The 15,238-nt window shown below is 37.1% G+C and overlaps 1 protein-coding gene across 2 annotated transcripts in view; it reads left to right on the top strand.

Moving 5' to 3' along the window:
• Positions 1 to 15,238, top strand: part of TOP2B (DNA topoisomerase II beta) — a gene marked incomplete at its 5' end in the record, with an annotated part of 67,298 nt that overhangs the window by 32,196 nt on the left and 19,864 nt on the right. For both annotated transcript variants that reach the window (XM_084280401.1, XM_084280402.1), the window contains 11 exons: positions 415 to 516; positions 598 to 735; positions 2,300 to 2,438; positions 6,520 to 6,677; positions 7,369 to 7,494; positions 8,283 to 8,393; positions 8,475 to 8,580; positions 8,781 to 8,890; positions 12,472 to 12,564; positions 12,657 to 12,771; positions 15,092 to 15,213. In XM_084280401.1, coding sequence (XP_084136527.1) covers positions 415 to 516; positions 598 to 735; positions 2,300 to 2,438; positions 6,520 to 6,677; positions 7,369 to 7,494; positions 8,283 to 8,393; positions 8,475 to 8,580; positions 8,781 to 8,890; positions 12,472 to 12,564; positions 12,657 to 12,771; positions 15,092 to 15,213 — 1,320 coding nt within the window. The remainder of the gene's footprint in view (positions 1 to 414; positions 517 to 597; positions 736 to 2,299; positions 2,439 to 6,519; positions 6,678 to 7,368; positions 7,495 to 8,282; positions 8,394 to 8,474; positions 8,581 to 8,780; positions 8,891 to 12,471; positions 12,565 to 12,656; positions 12,772 to 15,091; positions 15,214 to 15,238) is intronic.

Below are 15,238 nucleotides of genomic sequence, written 5' to 3' on the forward strand. Positions count from 1 at the left end.
GGAGAAAGTTTAATTTGATGAACAAATGTATGATGGTTTTAGTCCAAGGTTATTTATATACCTGTTAAAAAGATACCTCTTGACAGCCATGTGATGTTGCAGGTACTGTCCCAGTGCCAGTTTCAGATCTGCCATACTCTTAAGCAGCTACATTTGAAGTCCACCACTGTATAGGGAATGAAAGGCCTCCTGCTTCTTCTGTTCCATGTAACATCCATCATCCTCATCCTCAGTACAAAGACTGAATGACACAAAAGAAAAAGTTTAAAACAAATTTTTCCTTTTTTATACTGCAACTTAATGTGCATGTTTTTTCACATTTAATTATGAGTACTGGAGCTTTATTAATATGGCTTTAAGCTGCTAGGCAATTCAGTGGTTTTGTTAATATTTTTTTTCTCTTCCCTCATTAAGGGTGGTAGGCACGTTGATTACGTCGTGGATCAGGTTGTGGGCAAACTGATAGAAGTGGTGAAAAAGAAGAATAAAGCTGGAGTTTCAGTGAAACCATTTCAGGCAAGTAACTTTATGCAGGAATGTTCAGAGAGATGAGTGGGGTAGTTTCATTGAATAAATTTGTTTCTGTGTTTTCAACAGGTGAAGAATCATATATGGGTTTTTGTTAATTGCTTGATTGAAAATCCATCATTTGATTCCCAGACGAAGGAAAACATGACATTGCAGCCTAAAAGTTTTGGGTCCAAGTGCCAGCTATCTGAGAAATTTTTTAAAGCAGTAAGTAAAGCATAGTTCTTTTTTTCTTTGAAGCAGGACTGATGTACTGCATCTAGTGTATGTATGTTATGTAGCAGAAGATTAATTAATGCATTATGGTACTCTAGTCATATTAGTGGACTATGAAAATGGAATGGAGGAAATTCTGTTCATTTTTTAGCCTTAATAATGGCAGCAATGACTGTGCTTGGCAGTTGCCCTGGATTTAAAAGTGCATTTCACCTGATCAGCTCATTTGTTGAAGATTGAGATGTTTATATTGGTGAAATTAATTCGACTCTTAAAACTTAAACATAGGCCTTGACCAATTTTTTGTGTTAAAATATTTTTCTGAAGTTGAGAATATTGTCTACCTTTTTATTTTATATAAGTCTTATTCTCTTTCACTGAAATATAAAGAGAGGGATGGAACATGTCACATTTACCTATACTTCCAGTAATCAAAGAAATTCAGAATTAAGGCTGTAGTACTGAAAAATGATCATTATTCTCAGGCAAGAAGTTTAGAAATTTTGGCTATTGACAGGCTAACAATTGCTATTCTAGATGAATGTATTAGTAGAAATACATAGTAGAGGTTTTTCCTTTGCTGCATTTTTAAACAAGGAAGAAAAAGTAAAAGCTTACCAGAACTCATTCTGTGAAGTCCTATTTAGTGCCAACAGTATAAGTAGAACTCCAGTAGTAAGGAGAACAGTGCCATTGCTAATACTTGTGGCATCAAAACTTAATCTATTGTATAGTCTTTTATTCTTCTAACTCTGTATTACTGGTGACATTGTTATAGAACTTACAAGGAAAAATAACAACACAATCTTGTATTCGTTCTTCAGACTTTGTTACATATGCTGTAGTTCTGTCAGTAGGTTTGATTTACAGTGTTTCTCATATTCCAAAGGTGTTAACTGTGCAGCAGAATCTCTTAACCAATGAGTACTGTTTTATGGGGGATAATGAAAAGCCAAAGCTCACAGTATTTTGCTCCACTTACATTCTTTTTTGATGTGAAACCAAACGTAAATCAGTTTTACTTTAGACAATACTCTGTTACTTTTGCTACAAATACGTTTCTTAAGATATTCTTGGTTTCTCAAATGGTTGATATAGATGCTTATTCTTAAATGCTTTTGGCTGTCTTGCAGCTGTTTTCAGTAATTTCCAAAGAAACTAAATGGTCATAAATTATATGGTACCCATAATGTTACTTTTTGCTGTCAAAGTCTGGGAAGCAGGTGCTTAGTACTTGAAATGTCTCTGCCCATCAACCACACAACATAAGAAAACCTCTTGTTAGGTCTTAGTCCTTTTTTCTCCCTTCCACTAATTACAGAAGGGGTGGAAAAGAAGCTGTGTGGGTGTTGTGTTTTGCTGTGTTTTGTGTCCATAAAATGCTAAACAGTAAGGTACTAATTGTGTTAATTCCTTGGCCTTTTATGTGCTGCAGTTTTTAAAATAAGAGGGCTTTGAGAAACATCGTTAGGTCAGTGACTTAGAGCTGAGATTAAGTAGTCTGCTGTGTGAAGCTTTATTTTTCTCATTCACAGTTCTGCTCTGTTACTTACAGGCCTCCAACTGTGGTATCATAGAGAGTATTTTGAATTGGGTCAAATTTAAGGCACAAACTCAGCTGAACAAAAAATGCTCATCAGTGAAACACAGTAAAATAAAGGGCATTCCGAAACTGGATGATGCTAATGATGCTGGTAAGAGCACTTGTTTTTAATGTATTTAATGTTTCGAAGATACTCCACAGACATAATAATTTTAAACCTGACTTTATTTCTCATCTCTGAGTATATTTTTAAATAAAAATCTTTCTAGTGTTTTAAAATTTCTGGAGATAGAATTGAAGCATGGTGGTGAGTTGGGTATTAGGAACGCCATCCTCTCTAGTGTAGAGAATTATTAATGCTGAAGAAGAGTGGCAGTCTTGTTCCATATTGAAAAAGTGTGTATTTCCAGCTAAATAATGTTACTAGTATTCTGTTTGGAGGTGACTAGTCTTCTTGACTTTGCTGGTATAAAAAGATCAGAGTCTTTATAGGGTCATAAGCTATAGGAAGTATATCACATAGTGTGCCAGACTGGAGGTTATGTTCAAGGATAGATTTTTCATGAGAGTTTAAATGCCATTAGGTTCCTGTCTGGGGATATAGGGCAAACTGGCAATCTCTGCTGGCTTGCGACCTTGCACAGATAGGAATCAGGTTCAGCTGGCCATTTTTGTGCCAACAGCAATGGGATGGGAGTTGTTCTAAAGAGTTTGGAATGTTGCCAGTCTGTGTTAATGTTAGTTGATTTTTAATACATCCTTACATTAAGCAAAGATAGAAATTGCAGTGAAGTAGGTGGGTGGGGTTAAGAAAATAAAAGCATCTAACACTGGCAAAGAGGCTTTTTTGTTTTGAACTCCAGTGTTCAAGTCAAAGGCAACTTGATGAGATGATGAGTTGTATTTAATTTTCCTTTCTTTTCAATTCCTTTGTCTCAGGTTATTGATTATTTTTAAATTGAATTTTCTTCAGTATTATTACTTTTCCAGTTACTTAGATTCATATTTTACTTCAAAAGTTGATTATCTTATTATACCACATCACAATCATACCGTAATCCTATCATAAGTAATTTGTATTCCTTAGTCAGGTGCATGTTCCTGGCGTTTTTCATGCCTAGCAGATTGTGTGCTTGGAGAAATGCTGTATTGTTGAGGTTATCAAGCCTAGTGCTCATAAATAACAGAGTGAATGATTTTGAATACGCTTTCTTCCTAGTTCATTTTGGTGGGTTTTTTAAAGTTCTGCTTTTGAAACCAGGCTTCAAAATCAGTTCTTACTCAGTTTTTTCACTGGGGGTGAGGGGAAGGAAAAACCTGTAACTGGGGGGCTAGTAAGATATTGCATTTCCTTTCACTCCAAAACTTCCTCAGATAAGAAAGCATGTCGGGATTCATTTGGGCTCTACACTGATGCTTACATTTTTGTACAGCTTGGATCCCTGTTGCTGAGGTATTTCTCTGCTGCCTGGCTCGTCTTATGCAGGGAGCTGTAACTGAATGCCTCCTCCCAAGGAGGCTTACCCAGGAATTGGTTTGTTGAAGTTCTGGAACATACTGGGCTTTTTACATCAAAGGCTTTGCACATTTGGAGTGGACACACAGGATGGCAGAGAGGCATTCAGTTTCTGAGTACAGTGTGTGTTGTCATATTCACACTTGGCCTGATTTTCTGAAGTGTTACGGCAGAGATGTTTTAAATTGAAGGTTCACAAGTAATACATTTAGTCAAAAGTTCTTAGCCCTTTCTTTTTAAAGACTGAAGGTACCATACATGTTTGCTCTTGAAAATCAGTAAGAATTTTTTGTCCTTTTTGTGCAAGAACTAAGCTACTGCTGTAATGGTGATCTCTGACCTTGATAAAAAGCTGCTTTCATTGAGGAGGGGAAGGCAGAAAACGATACAGAAGAGTGACTCCTTTAGTGTGGTTGAGTGTGTTGGTTGCTCTGCTCTTGAGAACTTTAGTTGGATTTTAGTTGCTGACTGCATCTGACTGAAAGCTTGATGTTTCTTAGCATAAGGGGATACGGAAGTCCGGGTGCTGTGGAGATTCTTTAATGAGTACACAGACAAAACACTGTAGAACTATCAATCTGTCTGTCTGTGGGGTCTTAATAGAAAGGATAGGGGGTTCTCAGGGTCAGGTGAAGTAAGGGCTGTACATGCTCTTTCTGTGTGTGAGAAGCAGTGATAACTTCCAAAAATTCAGCTTCTTGCTATGTGAATGTTTGCTGTGAATATGCACATGACTAAGCGTACTGTGAAGAGTTACATAGAGTTTCAGACCTCTTCTTAAACTGGAGAAAAGGTTTTAGTGGTGCATGAAGATGTGGTTTCAGGGAGATAGCATCATACCTGTCTCACTGGGGTTATTTGTAATCTGGCAGCAAAATGCAGTAGTCACATTTGATGTAGTTATGTTCCAGGACAAATAAATAAATACTTGTAAGGGTCCCAGGAATTGCGCTCTAATGAGCATCCGTAAATCAGATGAGGGAACAGGATTGGCTTTGGTTTCTAATAGCAGTTGTTGGACTGAAGTAGTCCAGTGCAGCTGGGAGACAATAGTGTCTGGCCACAGATGACTCTGGCTTTAGTTCTTAACGTGGTTTTTAGATTTTATTTTTACTTCAAGGGTAAATTTGTAGCTGAGGACCATTATCCACAGGTTTCTTGAGTGCCGGGTATAGCTGAGTTTTTTAATTAATGCAGATTAGTATTTAGGAATAGGTGAGAGATGTATCTGTGTAGTGATGTAATTGCTGCAGGTTTTGGCCCCCAGTGAAAAGGATGAGTCCTATACCTGCTCATTCTTGCTTTCTTGAGATCTTGATAAGGTATACATAGTTCTGTGGCGTGTTGGAGGAGAAAAGGTAGAAATGAAAGAATAAATAAAGGACCAGGAATAAGATTGAAAGGGAACAGCAAGATTATTAAATCTAGTGAAGCATAAAAGAATTATTTGAACCTTCTGGTGCATGTTTTCAGGTTCTTCAGAGCTGTTCAGGAAGGTACCCGGTGCATTGTGTTACCATAAAATTAATGGCTAATGATCACGTCTGTTCCAGAAGAAAGTGGACGTGAATGAAAGTCATGTGTTTTCTGCCGTTCATTTAGGAAAAGGAAAATATCTCATACATTCTAAACCAGCAGACTAGTTTTGATCTTGGTATTTGGATTCCACCTTGCTGATAGCATGGTAGCTATTGATGACCCCTTTTGATCCAGTGTGAATAGCTGCCTAATTTAGATTATATTAAGTCTATTATATGTCTGATGCAGAAGACCAAAGAAATTTAATATAAGTATGTGTAATAGGAAGCACAAGGTTGTTTTTACCTACCTGGTAAAAGCAAATCGAAGCACCTCTATAAAATGCCAATATATTCAAGATTATTTTATTAATAGTAGGTGAGACTCAACCAGCTTAAAGTTTTTTGCAGTCTTTACTACCATTTTCCCGTGATAAAGTAGCAACATTGCTTAATAAACATTTGTACTCATGGAAAAGGGTGGGTTCCTTTTTTTAACCTGCTTATTGTTCCAGACATCTATTCAACTATTGCAGTTGCATTAAACAGAATATACATGTCATACCAGTTTTGAGCACGCTGAACACATAGACACTGAAATGCAGTGTGTCTTGTAGAATCAAAATTACATTTAGTAAAGATTTCTTTCTTCTTTTAAGCAATTTCTCAGCACATATAGTAAGTGTAAGTGTTCTGCAAGTTTTTCTTACAGTTGCCTGGCCTCATCAATGGAAAATAAAATTTAAAAAAAAAGCAAAAATGTAATTTACTGCATTACTTTTAAAAATATACTGTGAGGACTGGGGAAGTGCAGAGTGGGAAATAACTTCTGTATATAACTCAGATATGCATAATGTATATGTGTAAGAAATTTGCAGCTAGAAGAGTGAAATGGTAAAGGTACTGAAGCAATCTGTCCTTTTAAGTTTTTTGTGCAGCTCTGTGGGGACCACCACATCAGATGCACCACCATTGCATCCTGTTTTGTCTATTCCACTCTTTGTTCATTGCAATCTATAGTGTAAGGGCAAGGATACTTGTGTAGTTTTAGTGGTATGGAAGGCCATCCCTAAAATTTCAGCCTATTTAAAGTAGGAATAATATTCATGACTGTTGCATTATATTGACGTTATTTGAGTTTAAGAGTTATGTTTTCTGGGGGTTTTTTTGCCTTGCTTCTACTTCTTCCTGGGCTGCAGGTGGCAAACATTCCTTGGACTGCACGTTAATATTAACAGAAGGGGATTCTGCCAAATCTTTAGCTGTGTCTGGCTTAGGTGTTATTGGCAGAGACAGATACGGAGTATTCCCACTCAGGGGTAAAATTCTCAACGTTCGAGAAGCTTCTCACAAGCAGGTAAGTAGTCTTTTCATCTCCCATTTAGCTGACAAACGGATGTCTCCTTATTACTTTTGATTTCTAGGCTTACTTTTTTTTCCTGCCCCTTCATTGAAGTCTCATGGCTGGCATTTCATAAAGTCCCAGCTACTTCAAAGCCTGGGATAAGCCTGGAAATAGTAAGTGTAGTAGAACATTACTCGAATGATGAAGTTCATTTCTTCAAAACTGCAAAGAAATTCTGCTATGACTTGTTAACTATTTTGCATGAGTACTTAGCCTAAAATTTTATATTCTCTCTATTGCTATGTATTTTGTTGATTCCCAGTGTGAGACAGTAGCAGCATCACCCCTTCCCATTACTTCTGCTGCCCTCCACACTTTGTCTATAGTAAGAGTTGTGTTGCAGATGCTCATAGAAATAATGGAAAGAGAAGGCAGCTTTGGGAGATGAGATATTGTTACATGCACTTTTTTCCCCTGCCTTCTGGACCCAAAGTGCTCTAGCTGTGGAGGAGAAAGGGAGTGATGCATTCTTGAGGATTTGCATGTACAGAAGAAATAAAGGCTGCAGGGGGGCTGGGGATAAAATGATTATGAAGTTGAGGTAGGGTTTCATTGAAAAAGTATCTATAAAGCCCACCTAGAAAGATTGTGGTATTTATGAAGTTCTGCTTTTTACAATGACTGCAATAACTTTTTAAAACAGATTATGGAAAATGCAGAAATCAATAACATCATCAAAATAGTTGGACTTCAATACAAGAAAAGCTATGAAGATCCAGAATCTCTGAAAAGTTTGAGATATGGAAAAATTATGATCATGACAGATCAGGTTAGTGGGAAACTCACAGACCTTCTAAAAATTTGATTTGCTGCAATTTAGTAGGTTTCATTTTGGTGCATTCTAACCTGCCTGTGTGTTTTTACAATATGGATGTATTCAGGGGGAATCCCTAATATATTTTGTTTTTTATGGGAATAATTTATTTACATATTGTTTTGGTTGCTCCAAATGAACAACTGAACTTTCCTGCACAGTAGCTGAGACACAAAAGGAATAATAAAAACATGAATAACCACTAATGCTTTTGATAACTCAAAAGTATGGTGAAAAAACAGCACATGAGGTAGTGATACCAGAAGGTCTGGGAGAGGCAAGAATGCAGGCAATTATTTTTGGATAATCTCAAAAAGTGTGTGTTTGTTGTTCAGATTTTAGAAGTCTATGGATCATGTGCTTTGTATATTTATGAAACTTTATTACTACCAAGCATTAACACCAGTGAGAATGGTGGGCAAGGCTTCGCTTTCTTCCACAAACATTCAGTTCTGTGGTTTCTGGGAAGGCTGTCCAAAGGAAACATGCCACAGGCAAAGAAACCTTTGAGCTTCAACTGTGGACTTGGTTTGGAATTGCTTATTAGCAGTTCAGGAATAGTGCCTTTTGCAGGTGGCTATTTTATACCCAGGTCCAGTTGGGAATTCAACTTAACTATTCCCTCTGTATCTTCTGTCAGCAGACATTGTTTTGATGTATCCAAGCCAGTGAGTGGGTTTTTGGTGGTTTTGGGGGATCTGACATTTTATAAGACTGCTTCATGTTTTCATGTTCTGATTTAGGATCAGGATGGATCTCATATAAAAGGCTTGTTGATCAATTTCATTCATCACAATTGGCCATCACTGTTGAAACATGGCTTTCTTGAGGAATTCATCACTCCTATTGTTAAGGTATGGGTTTTGTTACTGAGATTTTATTTATTACTTACAGTGTAACAGAGAAGATGATTTTTTTTTCTTTGTTTTTTAAAGGCAAGCAAAAATAAGCAAGAACTTTCATTCTATAGTATTCCTGAATTTGATGAGTGGAAGAAACACATGGAGAATCATAAAGCATGGAAGATAAAGTACTACAAAGGTTTGTTTAAACATAAATAAGTGAATCTCATGGGTCTAAAATTATATAATAATATACTATTGCTGTGAGGTTTTATTTGTAGTTGGTTTCATGATTGTATCTTTTGTAATGATTTTATAATATTACCAGTAAAATAAAAGAGGAAAAATAATAAAACTTAAATTTTTACTGTGGAGTAACGATTTCCTTTTATTGGACAGGTTTGGGTACAAGCACTGCTAAAGAAGCCAAGGAATATTTTGCTGACATGGAAAGACATCGGATCTTATTTCGATATGCTGGTCCTGAAGATGATGCTGCCATTACACTGGTAAGAACTTAAAAAATAAAGTCATTCTATATGGTGTGGTTTGGTTTCTATTTTTTACTGAAAGTGGCATTTGAGGGGGTCCTAACAGGGTTTTTTGGTTGTTTATTTGTTGGTTGTTTTGTTGTTGGGTTTTTTTTGAGTATTTTAAGTAACTGAAAAATACATTTTTGAAAGAGAAAGAGGCTTTTGGAAAAGATTTTTAATTTTGCAGTAAGACTTTTACCCATGCTACAAATTCAGTTCTACCTTCTGCTTAGTAGCTTTGATCAATTTTGTGTGGTATAGATATCAAAAATTCAGACTTGCTTTTAAGGACAGAACATGCCAAAAAATACTCTGAACAAGGCAGTAGAGCCCAAACAAATGTTTTACATCTGCTTAGGGATCTGAATTTTGTTTGCGAGCAAATAAGATTAAAAAGGTATTACTCAGTGTTGCATATGTGTATTTGTGCATGTGTTCTACATATTTGAATTTTGGATCTTTTAGATGTGTGTAGGCAAGCACTTGTGTTTCAAAGAGAGCTTGTGGAAGGGCAAAGGATAGAGTGTCTGAAAACAAAGCTGTTTTCTCAAGAAATGTTCCACCTTTTATCTACTTTATTTTGCTCTTTTGATTTCATGTGATAGGAGAGAATAAAAGGGGCAGAAGAGAAAAAAATAGAACATTATAACACCCATCTTAGGCAAAACTTTTTCCTTCTATAAGAACTTTTCTCTTATACTAGGGATCTAGTAGAACAATGTGTTTTTACTAACAGAAGGTTATAGTAGGTATCTCTTCTGTTGAAGAAAACCAGCCTGATGTATCAAAGTTATTTATGCTGCCAATTTTACTTCTGGCCAGGATGCACTTAAATTATCCATGTATGTCATTCCCCATCCCAGAGAAGTGTGTTCATCTAGACAGAAAAGGAATCTATATAATTTGCATATACTTTAAACCAATTGTTGCAGAGACCTTGAACTTGCTGATTGAAATTCTGAGCTCTGTTTCTTCACAGACTTCCATAAACAAGCTTATAGCTGAGGCCACATAACTCATTCCTGCTGCTCCTCACTGTTGTCTAAAATTACATTCATTCAGTTTGGAATGAAGGTAGTCATCTCTCTTACACCGGGAAAACTACTGACTAGTACTGATGCTGTTAACAGAAGCTTCACCACGTTTTCTCTGCTGATAGCTATAATCTCAGCCTCAAGTTTACCTCTGGGCAAAGGTGCTTTAAAATTATAGGCCCTACCAGATCTCCCTACTACATTCTCTCTAGGAACAAAAATTACTTCACATAGCAAATTTTTCAACATTCTGAAGAGCCCTTTTGCCAGCAAATGAAGTCTTAGAATAGCACTTTCTAAGTGGAGAAAGAAAAAAACCTCTTTATTCGCTTCAAAAAGAAAAAACTGAATATTTCTATTTAAACCTTTTATTCTAGTAATTTTATTTTTATTCTGTTAAAATAATTTTTATGCTGATCCAGCTGTTGATCATTTCTCACTGAAGTGGTCTAGGAAAAGTATAAATTCACTGAAAGGAAGTGGAAGAAAATTGTAAGAATTTACCCATGTTTTTACAAAAGCCTAATCCGAAGCCTTCAGATGTTTGACATTGTGAATTGTTGAGCTTTGGTCATAAAGGAAGTTAATCTGGTGCAAAGTAGGGTGAGATCATTTAGTTCCATTCTCAGAGAGTAAGTTACTAAACTTTACTCTGTGTTATGTAATACAGTGGTCTCCAAGGAAATGAAACTACTCATTGAGCTCTTTTGCAGTGCTCCATTTAGATAGCCCTGATGACTGTAGTCTTATGCCGGAGAGCTGAAATCAGGACATGATGGAGTCTGCCTGAGAAGAGGAGGCAGTACTTCAATAACTCACAATTTTTTCACAAAGCAGTTGAAATTTTGCTTAAACCACATAGTCAGTTATCATTTATTCTTCTCCTAGTCTTCTGGAGAAGAAACTTAGCAGAGGGGAACTCTGTTTCTGTAACAGGACAAAGTTTTTCAGAGCATTCCTGTGTCATTTTGTAGTGATAAGTGGTTGCTTTAAAGTGATACCTTGTCATCATAAAGACATAAGACCCTGAGTCAGCTGGCCTAAAGTCTGGCTTAGTCTTTTCATGCAGTGTCAGTTTTGTCAAGTTTTCTTGAGTGTGGTGTTTGACCCTGGCTGGAGGCCAGATGCCCACCAAGGTCACTCGCTCTCTCCCCTTTTCAGCTGGACAGGGGAGAAAATATGTATTGAGAGGCTTAGGAGTCAGGATAAGGACAGGGAGAGATCATCCCACAATCAGTGTCATGGGCAAAGCCGACTCAACGTGGAATTAAAAAAATCCATCTAATTTATTACACAGGCACACACAGAGTCTCTCTCCACCCTCACTCTCTGGAACCAGCATTGGATAACAAGAAGTACAACCAGATCTTAAAGCACTTCCTTCCATCCCTCACCTCTTTGCAGACTCAACTTTATTCATGATTTGTCTCCCATCCTCCCCCCAGGAGTCACAAGGGCAGAGGAGGAATAAGGGTTTTGGTCAGTTCATCATGAGTTGTTTTCCTTCTTAGTAGGGCAGGGAATGGATTCCTCACACTCTGCAGCATGGGGTCCCACCCATGGGAGACAGTCCTCCATAAACTTATCCAACGTGCATCCTTTCCCTTGGGGCTTCAGCTCTTTACCATCTGCCCCAGTATGGGTCACTTCTCTCAAGCCCAAAGTGCTCCAGCCTGGTCCCCCCCAGAGTCACAAATTCCTCCCAGCAAACTGGCTCCAGTGTGGGTCTCTCTTTCCACAGGCTGCAGGTCCTGCCAGGGGCTTGCTCCAGCGTGGGTCACAGCATCTTCCATATGTCTCCATCTGGGCTTTTTCTCTTCAGTATGTTATCACAGGGGCAGTATGACTGTTGCTGATTGGTTCGGCCTTGGTCATTGGTGGCTTCGGCCTTGACCTGGCTGGCACTGATTCTGTCAGGCCTGGGAGAAGCTTCTAGCAGCTTCTTGCAGAGGCCCCTGCTCCACAGCCCCATATTCTCCACCAGAATGTTGCCATTAATACAACAATGAAGAGGACTAAGGCCAACAACTCAGGAAACAGCTACAAATCATTGGTATTATGTGACTGACGGAGGAAACAGGGCACAGAGAGGACAAGAAGAGTGGGATATTTTTTCTAATACCTTTCAGTTAATTTTCCTGATGACAGCTAGTTACAGTTCAGTCTAAATGATGACCTTAAAAGTATTTGGAGAAAGATCTCTACACCTTTAAACTTGTATATTAATGGACAACTCTGATGTGAAGAGAGGAATCAGAATGATATGTTTTGTCTAAATGTGTACAAATATAAATTAGGAACAATACAAAATCTGTCCATTCAAAAAAACCTTGTGCAGTGTCTGAAAGTTTGTATGCTTGGATTGATGCTTAAATGTAAACATGAGTTATATGGATCATCTTGTTCAAACATTATCGAATGCTTGATCAGACAGTGCAGCATACTTAAAATTCTGACTAAAGTAACATACATTTGCACAAATGTATACATGCTGATAATTCAGTTTACTTGCAATCTTTTCAGGCCTTCAGCAAGAAGAAGATTGATGACCGAAAGGAGTGGTTAACAAACTTCATGGAGGACAGGCGACAGCGTCGGCTACATGGCCTTCCTGAGGTGAGTCTTAAATAATAATAAATCTGGTGGGTCTGATTTAAATGTAATGTAGGTTTTGTATTGAATGAATAATGCATGTGGCTTTTTTTCAGCAATTTTTATATGGTACAGCAACAAAACATTTGACTTACAATGACTTCATTAACAAGGAGTTGATCCTTTTCTCGAATTCAGACAACGAGAGATCTATCCCTTCCCTTGTTGATGGTAAGCTGATAAATTCATTATGATTTGTTGGAACATTCCTCTTTATTGTTAGTTTTTAAAGCTGAGATTTCTATTGGAAATAGGTACATTCACATAGAGAATAGAAGAGGGTTTGTATTTTTGTTTGTTGTTGTTTCTGTGCTAAGGAATTGCCATGTCTGTGAGGGTATAAGCTGTAGCTGTGCAGCCTTTTTACTTAACCAGACCTATTCCCTTGACCATACAAGTGCTTTGTTTCCAGTCAAACTGTCAGAGAAAGCAAGTCTTTTAAGTGCTTATAATAATTAAAATTCAAGTCGGCAGCAGAGTGCAGATGAAGACACAAACGTTTTCTCCCTTTGGTCTTTTACCACAGACAGTGTTTTAGTGGTTACTGACTCTCTCTCCTGTAATCTTGCTAGGATTCTGTCAATCAGGTTGGCTAACTCGCCCCTTGCAATAGCATGGACATTAAAAAAAGCAGCTTGCTACATTACAGCTTAATTTGTACAACTGACTGTAGACAGCATGAGCAGGAATTTCTGCCTGCATTATTGTCAGTATGCATATGCTTACTGAGATACAGGAAAAAAAAGGCCTTGAGGTTTCAGAGGGTGATGGAAAAGTGCATTTATCTCCACTTTCCAGCGGTCAGCCTTCTTGATACTACTGATTCATACTAAAGTATTTGTGCAGCAGGAGGTTTTTTTGTACTTCAGTTGAGAAAGTGGGATAGTACACAGGTGGATAGGGGGTAGTAGTTTCCTGATCTAAATCCTGCTTTGCTGAAGAATGATACAGGTACATCTTTAGGGAATCAAAGAATATCAGTCAGTGTTTCAGCTTCTCCAGACTTCCTCTTATAGTTTGGTACTTGGATTATAACTGATAGTCTCTCTGGAAGCATTTCATAGTTTACTGCTCTGGAGGAAGATTCACTATAGATCTGCATGTTTCAAGAGGTCATTGGTCCTTATAACGTACACTACCCTGACTGCTTTCTTAGAAACAGCAGAATGGTTTTGCTGAAACTTAAAAGAATGAATTTGCAGTAGGTAACTGTTCATTTGAATTGAAGTTCTCCAAAATTGTGTCTACAGAAGTATAAGAAAATAAGAAGGGAACATATTTATCCATATATTTGTGTGTACTTGCATATGTGTAATATAGTGTATGTATATACAGTAATGTACATATTACATATAATTGCTATCAGCGTTATATATTATGTATAATGCTATACCTGCATAATATATACTGTATTTATAATATACATTATATATATTACGTACAGTATTATGCATGTAATATTTTACATATTATGTATACAATAGCTATCAGTATTTCTGACAATTTTGGCTGTAATTCTGCATTCTGGGTATGGGTATGTGAACTGCTCAGCAGTTGTAGTACTCTAGTAATGGGTTTTGTTCTTCAGTATCATCAGGTGATAGATAATGGGCTAGTCTCGTGGAACATCTCAGAAAAAAACAGAGGAAGACCACTCTGAATATCTCTTAAGTCACCACTCACTTCTTGGTGACTCTGTTGTAAGGGAAATTCTCTAAGTCTGTTACTTTTTTTGGGGTTTTTTTTGGTATAAAAACAAGGTGCAGGTCCAGTGTAAAGAAAATTGGATGTTACAAAGTTAAATGGAAATCAGAGTCAGTGCCTTTTCTTTTTTTCTTCTTTTTTTCCACTATTTGCTCTTAATGTTTGACCCAGGTTAGTCATGTTAACAAGTAGCAACATTTTAGTGCATTTGAGAAATGCATGTGAATTAACACAGTGAATAGCTCAATAAGCATGATCTAGAACTGGCCATCATACAGAAAAAAATATGCATTCCCTTCCACACACCACACAGATGTTGTACTTAGCAGTGTGCCAAAACAACATGACTGGCTTTTTTCATAAAATTTTAGAATATCTAAAAGGGAGACAAATAACGTATCTTTTTGTTGAATTTTAATGAGTATTTAAGAATTTCACACAAAATGTAAAGTTTCAGTATGCTTTAAAATAGGTGTCAACACTAAATTTGTTTTGATATTCTTAGGAAAACAATTTTGCTGAGTAGACTGGAAGGAAACGATTCTTGACTTGTGGCAGCTGTACTTTTAGGATAAAGTTGCTATTTATTAGGATAATGTATTGTATGCTCAATAGTAATGATTGGCTGAATGGCTTAGATTTTGACTTTCCTGGTAATTTATTTCAGTTTGGTATAAAGTGTTTTAGCTTCTTTGGGGGGATAAGAAATAATAATAAGCAAAACAAGTTGATTACCTAAAAATACATGCTTGTGTAAGTGTTGAAAATGGGATATTCTTCTTAACAGGTTTAAAACCAGGGCAACGCAAAGTTTTATTCACTTGCTTTAAGAGAAATGATAAACGTGAAGTAAAGGTTGCACAGCTGGCTGGTTCTGTTGCTGAAATGTCAGCTTATCACCATGGGGAGGTGAGTATGAACGATGGTAAAGTTG

Source organism: Gallinula chloropus, assembly GCF_964237585.1.
Source record: "Gallinula chloropus genome assembly, chromosome: 2".
NCBI lineage: Eukaryota > Metazoa > Chordata > Aves > Gruiformes > Rallidae > Gallinula > Gallinula chloropus.